The sequence below is a fragment of the Phyllobates terribilis genome, unplaced genomic scaffold (genome assembly GCF_046119375.1).
Source record: "Phyllobates terribilis strain yellow unplaced genomic scaffold, ASM4611937v1 Scaffold_10__3_contigs__length_209671492, whole genome shotgun sequence".
In the NCBI taxonomy this organism is placed as follows: domain Eukaryota; kingdom Metazoa; phylum Chordata; class Amphibia; order Anura; family Dendrobatidae; genus Phyllobates; species Phyllobates terribilis.
The window spans coordinates 196,982,118-197,002,393 of NW_027362770.1; the positions used below are offsets into that span (position 1 = coordinate 196,982,118).

The 20,276-nt window shown below is 46.0% G+C and overlaps 1 protein-coding gene and 1 long non-coding RNA gene across 3 annotated transcripts in view; one reads left to right on the forward strand and one right to left on the reverse strand.

Annotated features, from left to right (window-relative positions):
* Positions 1 to 893: 893 nt before the first annotated feature.
* LOC141164096 (uncharacterized) overlaps positions 894 to 20,276 on the reverse strand; it is a 67,001-nt gene continuing 47,618 nt past the window's right edge. The window contains exon 4 of the mRNA XM_073649250.1: positions 894 to 6,682. Within this exon, the coding sequence (XP_073505351.1) occupies positions 4,649 to 6,682 (2,034 nt within the window). The 3' untranslated portion in view covers positions 894 to 4,648. The remainder of the gene's footprint in view (positions 6,683 to 20,276) is intronic.
* LOC141164865 (uncharacterized) overlaps positions 8,831 to 20,276 on the forward strand; it is a 56,545-nt gene continuing 45,099 nt past the window's right edge. The window contains exons 1-2 of one of the 2 annotated variants that reach the window (XR_012250953.1): positions 8,837 to 8,948; positions 12,670 to 12,821. This is a non-coding gene — a long non-coding RNA (uncharacterized lncRNA). Of the gene's footprint in view, positions 8,949 to 12,669; positions 12,822 to 20,276 lie in introns of both variants that reach the window. The other variant, XR_012250952.1, reaches the window with a different exon arrangement.

The window sequence follows — 20,276 nt, forward strand, 5'->3', positions numbered from 1 at the left end:
TCTCCATCGGGCCGGCCTAAACAAGAGGGGGAAGGAGGTACTGTCACGGCGGTAACTCGCATGCCTCTTCAGTGCCACCCTACTCACCATGGTCACTGCACAGCTTCTCCTCGTGTCAGGCCATCTCACTGAGTTTACCTTTTGCCGCACTCCTCAGCACTGCAGCTGCTGCAGGTGGTTTCCATTTGCCTTTAATTGGGCATGGCCGGTCTTTACCCCTGCTGTATCCTGCAGAGATTAGGTTCCATGGCCTATGACGTGCCAGTAGGGTCTATATTAGGCAGCTCCTACCACCACCAAAGTTGGTTCCCAGTTACGTCATCTGCTAGTGTCCTGTTTATGTGTTTGCTTATATCGATTCTCCTGTTATATCCATCCTATCTGACCTCTCGCTCCTGACCTCAGCTATGTACTCTGAGCCTGTGCTGCCTGCCCCAACCTTGGGCCATCTGACTACACCTCTATCTCGCCCTCCTGTTCCCGCACCTCTTACCCCTCTGGTCAGCTGCTGCAGTCCCGAGGACTGCCCTGGAGTGGTACCTGGTGTCTACCGGCAGCCCAGCCTATCCTCACCATCAGAGGCCCTATTCAAGACTTGGTACATTTTGTCATGCCCCTTCAGGGTAAGCCCGGCCCGTGGCATTTTGGCTCCACACCCACTAGCGTTACAGTGTATGGGGCGGATTCTTGATGTCACTGTCTGCTCTTTGATTCTTATTTAAGCAATGGTCTTGTTTTGGACCATTTAGGACATACAATTGAATGGTTAAAACCTAGGTTCCTTCCTAAAGCGAATCTGTATCAAATTTACCTAACTTTACCCCATCCCTCAATAAAAATTGTAAAAAATCTTTAATTGAGTTTTAAGAGAAGATACAATGTCTCAGGGAAGGTAAAGGAAGCAAATGAAATTTTTTATTGTAGCATAAGAATATCAGAAATACAATCAGAAAATAAACAGTCACCGATTATAACAAGAGACATCTCCGTTGTGTAGAGCAGAGCCATTCACACCAGTCCAGTCGGATATCACATATACAGGTTTTATTTAAAGAAGTTCTGCTAATTATGTAAAAGGAGCTTTCGGGATTCTAGTAAATGGAGTTTAAAGGGTTAATCCCATCTTCATACATGGATATTTTCGGACAGTGCATGTAAAAACGAGCAATTTTGCAATTTACTGTTTATTGACATTCCTTTTGTTAACAGCTCGTTGCCTAGGGAACCGACCACCGCTGATATGCAGCTTATAAGCACCGCGCTCAGGCTAGCTGTGATTAGAGGTAACAGTGCGCCAGTGAACCTGGCCAGCTTCAAAACACTGCCTAAAGACACTTGCTCAAAAGATTTTGTAAGCCCTGTGAACAGGGGCGTAATGCCCGTGCGGCAGACTACGCAGAAGCTATTGGGCCACTGACCTGGGGAGGACTGATGCCAAGTGGCACCACCGTTCCCTACCCCCTTACGCCAGGCATTCTGATCCAATCATGAAATAGGGAGCCATCGGCCATCACCCTGTGCATCTCAGTGCAGCATGCATGGGGAACTGTGGGGTCCATCATATATGGTATGTGCAGCTGTGGGGGGCCTCATACATGGTGGTGGGGGCCTCATACATGGTGTAGGTGTCTGTGGGGGCCACATACATGGTGTATGAGAGTGTGGGAGCCTCATACATGGTGTATGAGGGTGTGGGGGCGTCACACATAGTGTAGGCAGCTGTGGGGGCCTCATACATGGTGTAGGCAGGCAAGGGGGTCTCATACATGGTGGTGGGGGCCTCATACATGGTGTAGGTGTCTGTGGGGGCCACATACATGGTGTATGAGGGTGTGGGGGCGTCATACATGGTGGTGGGGGCCTCATACATGGTGTAGGTGTCTGTGGGGGCCACATACATGGTGTATGAGAGTGTGGGAGCCTCATACATGGTGTATGAGGGTGTGGGGGCGTCACACATAGTGTAGGCAGCTGTGGGGGCCTCATACATGGTGTAGGCAGGCAAGGGGGTCTCATACATGGTGGTGGGGGCCTCATACATGGTGTAGGTGTCTGTGGGGGCCACATACATGGTGTATGAGGGTGTGGGGGCGTCATACATGGTGGTGGGGGCCTCATACATGGTGTAGGTGTCTGTGGGGGCCACATACATGGTGTATGAGGGTGTGGGGGCGTCATACATGGTGGTGGGGGCCTCATACATGGTGTAGGTGTCTGTGGGGGCCACATACATGGTGTATGAGAGTGTGGGAGCCTCATACATAGTGTAGGCAGCTGAGGGGGTCTCATACATGGTGGTGGGGGGCCTCATTCATGGTGTAGGTGTCTGTGGGGGCCACATACATGGTGGTCATGACGTCATGGAAGGTCCTTTCACACCACCGCGAGCCGTACAAGAGACCGGACGCAGCGGAGAAAACACCAGGAGGACATCAGAAGGTGAGTATAATGTTTATTTTTTATTTTATTCATTTTTTTACAGGTTCTATGGTACCCGGGTGTGGATGAGAGTCTCCTGTCCTCCACACCCAGGTACCATCCGCACATAGAATCGCTTAATATCCGCGTGTGCACATGTAGTCATGCGGATATTAAGCAATTCAATGCAAGTCAATGGCGGCGATTACGCAGCGCTTCCGCAAAATTAATGGACATGCTGCGGATTTTTCCGCAATGATAATCCGCAGAGGAAATTTCCACAGCATGTGCACAGCACAGCAGATTATCATTGGGGACCATGGGGCGCGGATTACCAAGCGTTTTTTAAGCGTTTTTGCTGCGGAAATTCCGCCGCAAAAACGCATAGTGGGCACGCAGCCTAAGGATTTCACTCTTTTGTCAGCTTGAACGATCAGACGCTGACTTGCAAGTTTTCCTTTCTCAAGTTTCTATTGAAAGAAGCAGATGAGAATCTTATGAGAAAGTGACCGTAAATATGCAAATCACGTTTGATCAGTCACGGGACGACCGATCATTCAGCAAACAGAGCAGAATATGGAAATTGTGCATATTGCACACTGGCAGGACTCGGCTGCCTGCAATCACAATGAGTGACTGTAGAGATTTAAGGAGAGATCAGAAAATCCCTTTACATCCCTTTTGCCGTCTCCGTGGACATATTGTATACATAGGACTCCATGTATATGAAGTAATGCTATGATAGCGGGCACTTGTGGCCCCTGAGATCTCAGCTTTCAGATGGTGCTCATATTAATGCACCACATATAAGAATTGCAGAACCACTATAACATATAAGTGTAATATAAAATGTGATACAAAACAGTGTGTGAAATACACATATGGGTATACGGACAATCATACATCACTATTAACATCAGTTATATTCACAACTAACTTATTACAAAATCACGTGTATAATTCCTATAGTAATTCATATAAGCGCACACTTGCTGAAGGCAACTATGACTGCCATCTCGGTATTTCTGTGTAGCCCACAACAAGGCATCTGATATCAGACATACAGGGATCACCGTCCTCAGCAGTGTATGACCTGTATGCCCATATTAATAGTTTATATAGGTCAAAGGTGGTGACAGATTCCCTTTAAGTTTTGTTTTTACAATGTTCTTTGTATGGTACAATGATCAGGGAACGTAATTCTCCACGTCAACCTGATTACAGCGATACCAAACATGTATGGAACTTTTTTTTTTTATTATTTACATAGTGAAAAAAATAAGAAGTTTGTAAAATTCTGTTGCCAATTTCCAAAACCCATATTCCTTTTTTGTTTCCACCGATGGAGCTGTGTTAGGACTTGTTTTTTTACCTGGAAAGCTGACATATCTAGTGACACCATTTTTGGGTACATATGTCATTTTGATCGCTTTGTATTCTTTTTTAGAGAAGTGTGGTGCTTGAAAAAATGCAATGCTGGTATTTCATTTTTTTTTTTTCTCTTTACGCAATTTAACATATGTTTTAATTAATTTTATATTTTGTTAGACCAAATTTTTACATATATATTTAAAACTTTTTTAATTCTATTTTCTTAATCCTTTTTGAGGATTTGAACCTGCAATCATTGGATTGCTGATACCACATACTGCAAAATAATGTAAAGATTGTGTAATGGTTACCAGTGTGATGTTTAATGGTTACCAGCGTTACCAGTGTGACATATGATGATACCAGTATTACCAGTGTGATGGCGCTCTCTGCTCTCCTGATCTTACTGCAGAGTTGTGTGTGATTATACCTGACACATCTGCTGCTACCTCTCAGGCAGACAGGGCTGTGATATTGTTGCAATACAGCAGAGTTGAGAGAAAAGCAAAAAATGTGTTGGCGAGAAGATAAATTTCAGTTCTCCTGTCCTGTATTAGTTACTTGTCTCACATTGGTAACCATCACACATCACACTGGTAACTCCTCCTTCATGTATAATAATCTCTGGAGGCGGAGTTATCTTTCAAAAGATGCATAAAAAGGAGGGGGGAATGCATCAAGAAATGGCAGCAAAAACGCAATATTCGGAGCAGATTGCTATTGTGTGTTTTGGTGCAGGCACCAACATGAAAAAAACACAACGGGGAAAAAAGTAGCAGCTTTGCAAGTGAGAACAAGGCCAAGTTAGCAGGTTATACTTATTGGAAGGTCGGCTTAATGTGTCCTGTATATGCTTAATTCATGAGATTTCCATTGGTGAGTCAGCTATATCACCGACATTGAGTCCAGGATTCTGCACCAATTGGTTGTAACTTTCTTCTCCCGGCTCTATGGGTTGTGTGACGACCGGCTGCATGTTTTCTGGGTGCCCTCCGGGATCCTGCTCCAATTGGTTGTAACTTTCTTCTCCCGGCTCCATGGGCTGTGTGACGACCGGCTGTATGTTTTCTGGGTGCCCTCCGGGATTCTGCTCATTTTTCTTGACCCTCTCTTCCCATAGCTTTTTCAGCTGTCTGATGACCGGATGCATCTTTACTGGGTGGCCTCCAGGATTCTGCTGCATGTGTTTGTCACTTTCATCCCACAGCTCTATAAACTGTCTGATGACCGGCTGCATCTTTACTGGTTGGCCTCCAGGTTGCAGATACTTTAACAAATTTTCTTTTTTCTCAACAAGTTCTCTGAAAGTGTCAGAAATTTCTTGTACGTTAACTGCCCCGTGGATAATGATGTCCACAGCACTCCTTCCATACTCTATCACACTCTTCTTTTTTAGAGAAGTCTCAGCAAGATACCCCCCCGTGTGCACTGCTACAAGCTCTCCATGATGATTGAACACTGGAGCGCCTGAAGCTCCCCCGTACAAGCAGGAATCGTAGGTCGTCAAGGTCTGGTCAGACATACGTGTAAAGTTGAGTTGTGTCAGTACATGAACGTAGGATCGGTCAGACAACAATGTGTCCATAATCGATTCAGCTCGATGAGAAAAGGCGATCACTGAACAGTTCGGATCGATTTTTTTGTGCTTGCCATTGGGGTGACCAATGATACAGACAGCGCCCTCCTGTGGTGGAGGAGCTAAGTGTCCTAACAAGCCTGGAGGAGATGGGGACATTTCAATACGCAGAATAGCGCAGTCAAGCTTCTCATCAGACCACAGAACCTCCTTGTATTTGCCATAGTATAGATTCCGATTCTCTTCACTTTCATAATTGAATATAACTTGAACATTTTTAGCAGTTTGCGACTTAATGAGTAATTTCACCACATGGTAACAGGTGAGACCCAGGGTCTCAGTAAGGAGGAATAGGGTGCCTGATTCTCTCCTACCATCAGTGTCATATGTGAGTAATGCAACACTGTCTAAATGCTGATGAAGCAGTCGGAAGGTTGTCGCCGACATTGGATCCTTGTACAGAACATCTTTCCTGTAGTCATTTACAATTTGAGACTGCAGCGCCGGCTTCCCAATGGTTGAAGCAAGTTTTTGAAAATCATTTGAAAATTTGAAGCTGAGACGTGAAGAGACAGGTTGATCAGTGGGGTCCACACAGGGCTCAGACCGAGGGTCTGACGTGCCAGGTAAGGTTGATGTGCTGCCCTCCTCCTTATTTTGTACATCTTTCTTTGCCAAGGTTTTGTTAGGCAATGTCTTATTAGGCTCACTAGATGTATCACGTCTGGGCATGACAATGGTGAATATGTCAGTTGTAAGGTCAGACAATAATACATCACTGCTATGTCTGGTGCAATGTGAATCTTCAAGGCTGAACTGACCATTTATTGTAAACCTTTTATCATTTTGAAGAGCCTGATGGATTGTCTGATCCCGGAAGCCAAAAACAGCCATGGGATTGTGGTCACAGTAGTACAGTTTATCATGGATAATTCTCTTTGTTTGCCCCCCATATGTCTTCCCTTGATGTTTCACTTTAAAAAATGTACCATTATGAAATGTGGGGTATTTAGAAGTCTCCGAGCCTATAATCTCATCAGCACCTTTTATTTTCTTGATCTTTAACTCCAGTAGCTCTTCTTTCTCCAAGGCTCCACAAGGTACCCAAGGGTTGACAATTGCGTTAAGTTTCTGAGCATAGATAAAGAGGTAACCCGACTTTTTGGTTTTCGAACATTTTGTTTTAAGAGTTTTTTTTACAAAGTCAATAATAGGTGTGTTAAAACCTGTAGCGTCGCGCTCCTTGGCATTGTTTTCCCATTTGTAGGACACACATGTTTCCTTCTCTTCTGTTGTCGTAGGTTCAGTTTTCACTTTCTGCAAAAAAACAAATTGAACATAAAATCGTGATTCAGATGTCTACTCTTGTCATCAGGCTGTGATTGGCTGCAGGAGTGAGGTGAGCGGAACAGCGTGTCTGAGAAACATCTGATGAAGTGGTGTTCAAGCCACGTCACTGCTGCAGTCATATACAACCCCTGGCAAAAATTATGGAATCAACGGGCTCGGAGGATGTTCATTCAGTTGTTTAATGTTGTTGAAAATGGCAACTTTATGGCTTTAAGAAACACTAAAAGAAATCAAGATTAAAAATGTGGTACTCAGTAAGGGTAATTTTTTTTCAGACCAATGCAGAGGGAAAAATTATGGAATCATTCAATTCTGAGGAAAAAATTATGGAATCATGAAAAACATCCTTTCAATTGATGGGATAAGAAAACTGTCCAAAATATCAATGTAACCTTGGGCATTTATTGAAGATGTAATGACAGCCATCTCCCCAGTGCCTTTACCTGACATGCAGCCCCATATCATCAATGGCTGTGGAAATTTGCATGTTCTCTTCATGCCGTCATCTTTATACATCTCATTGGAACGGCACCAAACAAAAGTTCTAGCATCATCACCTTGCCCAATGCAGATTCACGATTCATCACTGAATATGACTTTCATCCAGTCATCCACAGTCCACGATTGCTTTTCCTTAGCCCATTGTAACCTTGTTTTTTGATGTTTAGGTGTTAATGATGGCTTATGTTTAGCTTTTCTGTATGTAAATCCCATTTCCTTTAGGCGGTTTCTTACAGTTCGGTCACAGACATTGACTCCAGTTTCCTCCCATTTGTTCCTCATTTGTTTTGTTGTGCGTTTCCTGTTTTGGAGACATATTGCTTTAAGTTTCCGGTCTTGACGCTTTGATGTCTTCCTTGGTCTACCAGTATGTTTGCCTTTAACAACCTTCCCATGTTGTTTGTATTTGGTCCATATTTTAGACACAGCTGACTGTGAACAACCAACATCTTTTGCAACATTGCGTGATGATTTACCTTCTTTTAAGAGTTTGATAATCCTCTCCTTTGTTTCAATTGTCATCTCTCGTGTTGGAGCCATGATTCATGTCAGTCCACTTGGTGCAACAGCTCTCCAAGGTGTGATCACTCCTTTTTAGATGCAGACTAACAAGCAGATCTAATTTGATGCAGGTGTTAGTTTTGGAAATGAAAATTTACAGGGTGATTCCATAATTTTTTCCTCAGAATTGAGTGATTCCATAATTTTTTTCCCTCTGCTTAGTCTGAAAAAAATTACCCTTACTGAGTACCACATTTTTTTCCTTGATTTCTTTTAGTGTTTCTTAAAGCCATAAAGTTGCCATTTGAAATTACGTTAGTTTTGTGCCATGTCTGTGATCTGCTTTTTTCCAACAACATTAAACAACTGAATGAACATCCTCTGAGCCCGGTGATTCCATAATTTTTGCCAGGGGTTGTATATACATATACAGTAATATATACATACATGTGTATATATATATGCACTGTTTGCACTGTTCAACACTGAAATAGCTAAATTTCAACTCCAAGAAGGAAAAGTTGGGTAATTATGGAAATCAAAAGATTAATAGACATGTTAATGATATGCAAAGTAAATTTCTTGAATCTTGAGTCTTAGCCCCGTGCAGGAATCTCGGCACTTTAAGCCTCGGCTTCTATCACTGAGGTTATTAATGTCACACTGAATGCACTTGGTCAAATCATCAGGATCCTCTGCTGGCAGCTCCTGTGTAATCACCAACCAATGACGTCCCTGATAGGAGACAGGTTCGGAGACGCTGCAGCCACGGGGGCAGGTTTAGGCCACGCAGGCTGCTTACAGTAACACCAGCAACAATTGTTGTGTTGGGACGGCTACTGGGGCACTCTGGAGAAATGGCTGCACTACTGGTTCCATGCCCAAATCAATGTGACAACGAAGCTTTAGTGCACCTGAAACGAAGACTAGAGGTGTCCTGTCCTGACAGTCAATCTGCTGTCAGGAAACTTAAGTCATGTTTATTACAAGTTCTTATGTATTGAACTCTGTATTGTTTAGTAACAGCACCATCTGCTGACGATTTTTATGTATACATTTTATTTTCAGTTTGCAATGTATTGTGGGATTGTTTTTCCTGGTGCATTCTGGTCTTGTTATGACACTGTGGAAAAATACCAGCAGCCATTTCCTGCATTCTCCAAGAGAGAAACCACACCACTCGTTTTCTGTCTTATGCTCCTTGCAAAACAGCCTGTCCTAAGCATAGTTGGTGAGTTATTGTCTATGTGTTTAGTGCAGTGATGTTAGAAGTATGTTTATGTATTAGTTATTTTACACGCACGCCGCTAGGTTCAGATAGGGGCGAGACAGGTTACATGAATTCTTTGGAATCCTGGGGGAACCGTTACTCAGGACGACCATAGACCATATGCTGCAGCTTCTCTCAGGCACACAGGGGTATTGACCCTCAGGCACAGACATGTAGGTTGCTTCACTTGCTGACCAGACACACTTGACAAGAGTCCTCATAAACGATAGAACAGTAGCATTTAATAAGAAGCCGCACAGACAGTGCAAGTTAGGTCTTATGAGCAACAAGCTCAAGTGACAAACAGTACAGTTTCCTTAGCAGCACAGCAGTTCACAGTCTTCCCAGTAGTACAGGACAGCACAGTTCTAATGCAAAGACACATTAATGAACACAGCATTCTTTACAGCACATTGAGATGGGGGGGGGGGTTGCTGAGGGAGATGATCCCTGTAACACCATTTCTTCCAGTCATTATCTTTCTGCTTGACAATACTCTGCACTGCTAGCTCAGGAAATCTACCTGACCTGTGCTTAGCTTCACTCCTGACTTGAATCCTTTTCACTTGCAGGGGCGCTTCTGTCAGATGCAGAACACACACACACACCACCTTTCTCTTCAGCTCCAGCCAGACAGTAAACAACTTCCCCACAATCCCCCTGGGGCTCTGCTAAAACACTCCCCTTCTCCTGTGACTGTGTTAACCCCTCTAGTTACTGGATGCTTCTGGAGAACAACACTTCCTGTCTCATGTGCTTGTGTCACTGCTAATAGTTGCTGAATGCTTTTAAAGCAACAGCACTACTTCTGCATGTCACACTCTGCAACAGCACTACTTCTGCATGTCACACTCTTCGTCCTCGACATTCATCTTAATTGGTCAATCTGACAGTGGTCAAAGCTGGATAGCTTTATATACAAATTGGCATTGACAAATTGGTATGACGCTCATAAACATTGATAACAACCTATTCTTACGACCTTTTTCTTGTAGGACGCCTATAAGAAATAAACAACACAATTAAAACAATCAACAGCTCTTCAGCTGGAGCTTTTCGTACGTCTTCAACCAGCTCTCTCTATCTATGCTTTAACAGTTCTTTGTTTCTACAAAGTCTTTTAAGAAAAAATCCAAGCATGAAAGCAATTCTTTCCAGTAAGCAACATCTTCCATACTGCCTCTCGGTGGTGAATACCACTCAAGTGGGCTTACCTGGTCCGCAGGCAGAGATACCGGTTTCCAGTCGATAGCCCTTGGCACTTGACTCGGTTCACCAAGTGTCTCATATGTCAGCATCACGGGCCTCCTCACTTCTCAAGTCGACATCCTCCTGGTGGGTTGTTCCTCAGATACCACTGGTTCTTCAGTCACAGGAGTTTCTTCCGCCGCACTCATTTCCTGTGCTTCCTCAAATGCTCTTGGAGCTGCCTCTGTAAGTTCATGTACTTCTCCTGAGTCACCTGTTTCTGCACGGTCTGGTAATTCCGCTCCTCCTGAGTGTCGATCGGTCTCTTCAGGGGCCACTGTTCAATCATCAAATCTGAATTGGACTTCATCTGTACTCCTTGGTACGAACTCTGCAGCCTTAGGACTTAGTTCACTCTCCTGAGGATGGTACATCCCTTTCTTTGCTGGTCCAAGAAATACAACGGTGTGTTCTTCTCCATCGGAACTTTCAAGGTCACTATCCACCTCCAGAGCTTCAGTCTGTGGTGGTCCCTTAGTCGATCTCGGACAATGCCTGTTTACTTCTGGGAAGTCTTGTTGTGGAGGGAGATAATCACAGGGTAGTAGTAAATTCCGATGAACTATTCTGGTTTTCTTGTCTCCCATTTACAATCGGATTTCATACACTGGGCTGTCATTAGCTTTCCCCCTTATGACCACATACACCTTGTCTTCCCAGTACGAGCGAAGTTTTCCTGGACTGCCTTTCTCACGTACGTTCTTGACTAGCACCAAGCTTCCCGGTGCCAATTCTGCTCCATAACATTTTCGATCATAGTACTCCTTACTCTTGCTCTGTCCTTGCGTAACCACTTTGGACACTATGTTGTGTACCTCTGCCATCCGTTCCTTCCATTTCAGTACGTACTCAGCATACGTTCTGTAAGTCTCTGATACTGGAGTATCGAACATGATGTTGATTGACAGTCTTGGCGATCGTCCATACAATAGGAAAAAGGGTGAGTAACCCATTGCATCACTCTTTGTACAGTTATAGGCATGTACCACTTTTGACAGAGAGCTCTTCCAGTCTTTCTTCTCATTAGCTGTTATAGTGCGCAACATCGACAATGTCAGGTTAAAATGTTCCACTTTTCCATTACCCTCTGGGTGATAGGGCGTTGTGTGGGATCTCTGAATTCTACAGTACTTTCCTAGCTTGGCAAAGAGCTGGTTCTCAAATTCTCTTCCTTGGTCATGGTGTAACCTCATAGGGAACCCAAACCTCAAAGCAAATTCATTGAAGATCTTCTCTGCCGCTGTTCGACCTGATTTATTGGTGGTGGCATATGCTTGAGCAAATCGAGTGAAATGGTCCATCACCACCAAGATGTATTCGTAACCACCCTTGCACGTCTCGAGATGTAGAAAGTCTATTAAGACCATCTCAAACGGATACGTAGTTTGGATATTGCCCATAGGTGCCCAGGTTGATGTGTTGGGACGTTTATCTTTCAGACACCCACGCTCCCTGGTCACATACCTCTCAATATCTCTTTGCATGTACAGCCAGAAGAAACGTTCACGGATCAAGATAGTTGTCCTTTCCACTCCCAGGTGTCCCATGTTTTCATGGAGTTCTTTGAAGACCAACCTACGGAATACTCTGGGTAGTACCAACTGCCAGTTTTGTCCTCCTTTACTATACAATGTACCGTCTTCACTGAGGTAGAGCTTCGTCCATTCTTTAATTAAAACAGATACTGCTGGTGACTCATTATCTCTCTCTCATTTACTTGGAAACCGATTTTGGTCCATGTCATGAAAGTTAGCCGCCATCTTAGGTCTGATACGTCATACCTGGAGATATTCCCTATTGTCACACAGCTTCTAACATGTCACATTCTGCAGCCCCTGGCAAACAGAGCAATTCGCCCCCACCTCTGGAGATCAGTCTCCAGAAACTGCTTTGATATGGTAAATAGATGGGCCAGTTTTTGCTGTGTCCAAGCAGGACAGAGTCAGCTAGGCCCCAGGGGGGGTAATTAGCACCTGGATGTCACTTGAAACCAGAAGCATACCATTTGTGCAAGCCTGAAAACCATGTGCTTTCTTTGTGGAAAATGGCCACCAAAAGCTACAAAATACACTATTAATTCCTAACCACACGATACAAGTTAGGGAACCCAAATAAAATGTATCATGTGAGGAAGGTGCCCGCGGACACCATCATGGGACTTATAAATCCATGAGTGGCCTGGAAAGCTGGATAGTTAGAAGAACCATATACAAGGTCCCAGGGGAGGCATGTTTAGAGTCAATGGCTTCTCCACAAGAGGAGGATCACGAGACCTCTGGTGATACGATGAGATCACCCCAGGGAAAGTTATGGGTACTTTTCTAAAATGAAGCTAAAATGAGCATTAGTAGGGGGGCGGGGCTTAGTAAACTGACATCACCAAGAGTGGGCGTGACAGGACTTTAATATAGCTGACAGCCAGAAACCCCCTCAGTTTAACCCAGAAGATGATGTGAACAACTCCTAACGTCGGGTCCAGGTCTCTGAGTGGGAGGAGCACCTTTGCCATGTGCTACTGAGGCCGGAACGACTGCAACTAAGCATAAACCTGTGGGATCGCAAATCCTCCCTTGCACCACAAGAACGGTAACTGATTTATCGTTGTTATTCCTGTGTTTTGTATTTCTAATTGTTATATTTCTTATTCTGGCCAAAATACCGTTATATAGTTAATTGTATAGCCTTGTAATCTAGTGTATTCTTATAATCGATTAAATCATAAATTAATCGTGGGCTGTACCCTTTACTCTGCATATACGAATCCATTGGTCCGGAAACGCTTGGCTGAAACGCTACTGGGTTGGTTCCTGACCCGATACAAGTCTATTAACGGACCGGGCTTGTATCAAACGAGAACTGGTGGCAGCATACCATCTGGGGGATTTGAGGAAGGCTGGCAGTGACTGTCGGAGGTGTGGATATATATTACTGGCGCAGTCAGGGGAATATATATACCGCCCTCACTGCAGAGGGCCTCAATTACCCAGAGGGCTACAGGACGGCCTCTCCGGTGACCACTCCCTCTAGGTGCAGTACCTTGACTGACCTGAGAGGCAAGGGGGCGCCAGAGAGTTGTGCCTGTATCGTGGCGTCACGGATTGGTGACGTGTAAGGGACAACACACCACCGTGTTTTCCCCCACAGGTAGCAGCTTCCTGGCACCACTTACTCTAGGTGCAGTACTTTGACTCACCTGAGAGGTAAGGGGGCGCCAGAGAGCTGCACCCACCGGCCGGCATTCATTACAGTCCACATAAAGTAGTATTCTACCAATTTTCTGATCTTCCCGTTGTGCTCTACGGATTTTCCGCTTTGGTAGATGTTGAATAGACCGGGGGTGATCTTGTTCTCTCGCTTTTATGGTGGTTTCCACTGTCAAAGGACACCACAATGGTGTGTCTTCCTTGTGATAAGCTTGAACTGCTTGGGTAGTGCTCTCCATTGCTTCCAGACTGACTTCCTCCGAGCATTCTTGCATGAACTCCTCAGGCTCCAGTGGCATTCTTGACAATCCGTCATCATCCGCATTGCATTTTCCTGGCCTGTACTTGATGCTGAAATGGAAGTCAGCTAGTTCAGCGACCCATCTCTGACCCGTTGCATTCAGTTTGGCTGTAGTAAGGATATAGGTCAAAGGGTTGTTGTCAGTGTATACCTCAAACTATTTGCTGTAGTAGAGATAATCTCTAAATCGTTCACAGATAGCCCATTTCAGTGCCAGGAACTCCAATTTTCCGGAATGTAGATGGTAATTCTTCTCGGCGTCTGTCAATGTTCTAGAACAGTAATCGATGACTCTCAATTTTCCATCTTAATGACGATACTGGGCAGCTCCCAGTCCAACTTGAGAAGCGTCACAATTAGTGTTGAGCGATACCTTCCGATATCGGGAAATATCGGATCGGATTGGATCGGACCGATAGCGAAAAAGTATCGGATATCACCGATTCCGATACCGGAAACCAATGCAAGTCAATGGGACAGAAATATCGGAATGAAAATAAACCCTTTCTTTCCTTGTAGCTTAATTCTACATGAAGGAAAACAACTAAGAATAATGTAGAATGTATTGGGGGAGGTGGGGGAGACAATAAAGGCATAGAGGTTTAGCCCAATCAAATGGAATAGCAGGAATTAATATTTTTTTTTTAAGACGTTCTGAGTTACGGAAATATTGACTATGTTAAGTATTTTTATATTTTGTCAGATATTTATGTTTCACTACTTCCATGCTCTTCACCTTCTTTTTTACTTCTCCCACACTTTCTCCTTCATCATCCTCAGCATCTTTTTCATCCACTTCTTCTTCACCTTCTTCATCTTCATCTTCTTCGTATTATTCTTTTTTTTTACATTCTTCATATTCTACTTCTTCATCTTCTTCATATTCTTCTTCTTCATCATATTCTTATTTGTGGCAGGCATTCCTGTAGTTGTTATCTATAAAAGGTTGGACATTACACCTTTCGTTCTGCCCGTCACAAAAGATTTACAACAGGATTTTGTCCGCGTTCAGCTTGGCCTGCAGCAGCAGGTCTTTTCCAGGGGCACCACGAGGAGGAACGGACTCACCCCCATACACTGCTTAGTCATCTTCTGCTTATAATTTAGATATTATCTTTTGCTCTGATTTTTAGTCTTATGCTTAATGTTCTTCCGCTTTTTGTTCTGCAGCTTCTTGTATTTCTGCTTCTTGGTTTTCTGTCTCTTGTTCTTCTGTATCTTGGTGCTTGTCTTCTCTTCTTTATCCTCTTGGTCAACTTCTTCAGGGTCATCTTCTTGGTCTTCTTCGGGGTGGTCTTCAGGGTCGTCGTCTTCGGGGGTCCTCGTCTTCGGGGTCCTCATCTTCTTCGGGTTGGTCTTCTGGGTCCTCGTCTTCGGGGTCCTTGTCTTCTTCGGGGTGGTCTTCAGGGTCCTCGTCTTCTTCGGTGTGGTCTTCAGGGTCCTCGTCTTCTTCGGGGTGGTCTTCAGGGTCCTCGTCTTCAGGGTCGTCGTCTTCGGGTCCTCGTCTTCTTCGGGTTGGTCTTCAGGGTCCTCGTCAGGGAGATCCAGAGTGATTACCAAGAACCATTTCAAAAAGCTTGAACTTGGAAATGTAGCAGAAGATACAAGAAAGCTGAGGAACTACCGAGGACCAGCTGACGGTACTGGAACCCGGATGGGTAGCAGAAGGTACAAGAGCCAATGGAACTGCCGAAGACCAGCTGACGGTACTGGAACTCGGTTACTAAGCAGGAGGTACCTGTGCCAGAAAGCACTACCAAGGACCAGCAGACGTTGGTGGAACTTGGATACCGAGAAGGAGGCACCTAATCCAAAGGCACTGCCAAGAACCAGCTGACGGTACTGGAACCCAGATGGGTAGCAGAAGGTACCCATATAAAAAAAAAGTTCAAGGCCGCGAGCCGGCCGCAGTTACCAAAACCCACAGTCCTACAGGGGGTGCTTGTCCTATTGGCACTATGGAACCAGCCTTCATTGCCAGATCCCGCAGCCCACATAGGAGTCACCTAAACTGCAGGCACCATAGAGTTGGCTAACCCGACCGCAACACGACAGGACAACGCATTGGAGGCAAAGTGACGTTGACACTACCCGGAAACAGCTGGCGTGCTGGAACCAGGCTGGGCAGCAGGGGTACCCATGCCAAAGACACTGCCGAGAACCAGCTGACGGTACTGGAACCCGGTTGGGTAGTAGAAGGTACAAGAGCCAATGGAACTGCCGAAGACCAGCTGACGGTACTGGAACTCGGTTACTAAGCAGGAGGTACCTGTGCCAGAAAGCACTACCAAGGACCAGCAGACGTTGGTGGAACTTGGATACCGAGAAGGAGGCTAACCCGACCGCAACACGACAGGACAACGCATTGGAGGCAAAGTGACGTTGACACTACCCGGAAACAGCTGGCGTGCTGGAACCAGGCTGGGCAGGAGGGAGTACCCGTGCCAAAGTCACTGCCGAGAACCAGCTGACGGTACTGGAACCCGGATGGGTAGTAGAAGGTACAAGAGCAAATGGAACTACCGAGGACCAGCTGACGGTACTGGAACCCGGATGGGTAGCAGAAGGTACAAGAGCCAATGGAACTGCCGAAGACCAGCTGACGGTACTGGAACTCGGTTACTAAGCAGGAGGTACCTGTGCCAGAAAGCACTACCAAGGATCAGCAGACGTTGGTGGAACTTGGATACCGAGAAGGAGGCACCTAATCCAAAGGCACTGCCGAGAACCAGCTGACGGTACTGGAACCCGGATGGGTAGTAGAAGGTACAAGAGCAAATGGAACTACCGAGAACCAGCTGGCGGTGCTGGAACCCAGGGTAAATACTAAAAACAGAGTGGAGCCAGAGGTGTAATTGGAGAAAGTTTTAAATCAGTAGTACAGTGGATGTGGACAAAGCAGGAGAATTTGCCGGACACACAGCAGGGGAACAGCTGATGTTATTGAACCCCAATAACACTGGAGCAAGCGTTGACTGTGCAGACGGCATTTCAGAGCAGCAACTAGCGGTATTGGAGCCCAGGGTAAATAATAAAAACAGAGGAGCCAGAGGTGTAATTGGAGCAAGTTTTAAATCAGTAGTACAGTGGATGTGGACAAAGCAGGAGAATTTTGCCGGACACACAGCAGGGGAACAGCTGACGTTACTGAACCCCAATAACACTGGAGCAAGCGTTGACTGTGCAGACGCCACTTCTGAGCAGCAACTAGCGGTATTGGAGCCCAGGGTAAATACTAAAAACAGAGGAGCCAGAGGTGTATTTGGAGGAGGTTTTAAATCAGTAGTACAGTGGATGTGGACAAAGCAGGAGAATTTGCCGGACACACAGCTGGGGATCAGCTGACGTTACTGAACCCCAATAACACTGGAGCAAGCGTTGACTGTGCAGACGGCACTTCTGAGCAGCAACTAGCGGTATTGGAGCCCAGGGTAAATACTAAAAACAGAGGAGCCAGAGGTGTAATTGGAGCAAGTTTTAAATCAGTAGTACAGTGGATGTGGACAAAGCAGGAGAATTTGCCGGACACACAGCAGGGGAACAGCTGACGTTACTGAACCCCAATAACACTGGAGCAAGCGTTGACTGTGCAGACGGCACTTCTGAGCAGCAACTAGCGGTATTGGAGCCCAGGGTAAATACTAAAAACAGAGGAGCCAGAAGTGTATTTGGAGGAGGTTTTAAATCAGTAGTACAGTGGATGTGGACAAAGCAGGAGAATTTGCCGGACACACAGCTGGGGATCAGCTGACGTTACTGAACCCCAATAACACTGGAGCAAGCGTTGACTGTGCAGACGGCACTTCTGAGCAGCAACTAGCGGTATTGGAGCCCAGGGTAAATACTAAAAAACAGAGGAGCCAGAGGTGTAATTGGAGCAAGTTTTAAATCAGTAGTACAGTGGATGTGGACAAAGCAGGAGAATTTGCCGGACACACAGCAGGGGAACAGCTGACGTTACTGAACCCCAATAACACGCCAGCAAGTGTTGACTGTGCAAATGGCACTTCCGAGCAACAACTAGCGGTGTTGGAGCTCAGGGATAATACTGAAAACAGAGGAGCCAGAGGTGTAATTGGAGCAACTTTAAAATCTGTAGTAGTGAGAATGTGGACAGAGCAGGAGAAATTGCCGTCCGCACAGCAGGGGAACAGCTGACGTTACTGAACCCCAATAACATGGCAGCAAGTGTTGACTGTGCAGACGGCACTTCCGAGCGCCAACTGGCGGTGTTGGAGCTCAGGGATAATACTGAAAACAGAGGAGCCAGAGGTGTAATTGGAGCAACTTTAAAATCTGTAGTAGTGAGAATGTGGACAGAGCAGGAGAAATTGCCGTCCGCAAGGACAGGGAAACAGCAGACGTTACTGAACCCCAATAACATGGCAGCAAGTGTTGACTGTGCAGACGGCACTTCCGAGCGCCAACTGGCGATGTTGGAGCTCAGGGATAATACTGAAAACAGAGGAGCCAGAGGTGTATTTGGAGGAGGTTTTAAATCAGTAGTACAGTGGATGTGGACAGAGCAGGAGAAATTGCCGTCCGCACAGCAGGGGAACAGCTGACGTTACTGAACACAAATAACATGGCAGCAAGTGTTGACTGTGCAGACGGCACTTCCGAGCGCCAACTGGCGGTGTTGGAGCTCAGGGATAATACTGAAAACAGAGGAGCCAGAGGTGTATTTGGAGGAGGTTTTTAAATCAGTAGTACAGTGGATGTGGACAGAGCAGGAGAAATTGCCGTCCGCACAGCAGGGGAACAGCTGACGTTACTGAACCCCAATAACACGGCAGCAAGTGTTGACTGTGCAGACGGCACTTCTGAGCGCCAACTGGCGGTGTTGGAGCTCAGGGATAATACTGAAAACAGAGGAGCCAGCGGTGTAATTGGAGCAACTTTAAAATCTGTAGTAGTGAGAATGTGGACAGAGCAGGAGAAATTGCCGTCCGCACAGCAGGGGAACAGCTGACGTTACTGAACCCCAATAACACGGCAGAAAGTGTTGACTGTGCAGACGGCACATCGGAGCGCCAACTGGCGGTGTGGGAGCTCAGGGATAATACTGAAAACAGAGGAGCCAGAGGTGTAATTGGAGCAACTTTAAAATCTGTAGTAGAGAGAATGTGGACAGAGCAGGAGAAATTGCCGTCCGCACAGCAGGGGAACAGCTGACGTTACTGAACCCCAATAACATGGCAGCAAGTGTTGACTGTGCAGACGGCACTTCCAAGTGCCAACTGGCGGTGTTGGAGCTCAGGGATAATACTGAAAACAGAGGAGCCAGAGGTGTATTTGGAGGAGGTTTTAAATCAGTAGTACAGTGGATGTGGACAGAGCAGGAGAAATTGCCGTCCGCACAGCAGGGGAACAGCTGACGTTACTGAACACCAATAACATGGCAGCAAGTGTTGACTGTGCAGACGGCACTTCCGAGCGCCAACTGGCAGTGTTGGAGCTCAGGGATAATACTGAAAACAGAGGAGCCAGAGGTGTAATTGGAGCAACTTTAAAATCTGTAGTAGTGAGAATGTGGACAGAGCAGGAGAAATTGCCGTCCGCACAGCAGGGGAACAGCTGACGTTACTGAACCCCAATAACACGGCAGCAAGTGTTGAATGTGCAGACGGCACTTCTGAGCGCCAACTGGCGGTGTTGGAGCTCAGGGATAATACTGAAAACAGGGGAGCCAGAGGTGTATTTGGAGGAGGTTTTAAATCAGTAGTACAGTGGATGTGGACAGAGCAGGAGAAATTGCCGTCCGCACAGCAGGGGAACAGCTGACGTAACTGAACCCCAATAACATGGCAGCAAGTGTTGACTGTGCAGATGGCACTTCCGAGCACCAACTGGCGGTGTTGGAGCTCAGGGATAATACTGAAAACAGAGGAGCCAGAGGTGTAATTGGAGCAACTTTAAAATCTGTAGTAGTGAGAATGTGGACAGAGCAGGAGAAATTGCCGTCCGCACAGCAGGGGAACAGCTGACGTTACTGAACCCCAATAACATGGCAGCAATTGTTGACTGTGCAGACGGCACTTCCGAGCGCCAACTGGCGGTGTTGGAGCTCAGGGATAATACTGAAAACAGAGGAGCCAGAGGTGTATTTGGAGGAGGTTTTAAATCAGTAGTATAGTGGATGTGGACAGAGCAGGAGAAATTGCCATCCGCACAGCAGGGGAACAGCTGACGTTACTGAACCCCAATAACACGGCAGCAAGTGTTGACTGTGCAGACGGCACTTCCGAGCGCCAACTGGCGGTGTTGGAGCTCAGGGATAATACTGAAAACAGAGGAGCCAGAGGTGTAATTGGAGCAACTTTAAAATCTGTAGTAGTGAGAATGTGGACAGAGCAGGAGAAATTGCCGTCCGCACAGCAGGGGAACAGCTGACGTTACTGAACCCCAATAACACGGCAGCAAGTGTTGACTGTGCAGACGGCACTTCCGAGCGCCAACTGGCGGTGTTGGAGCTCAGGGATAATACTGAAAACAGAGGAGCCAGAGGTGTAATTGGAGCAACTTTAAAATCTGTAG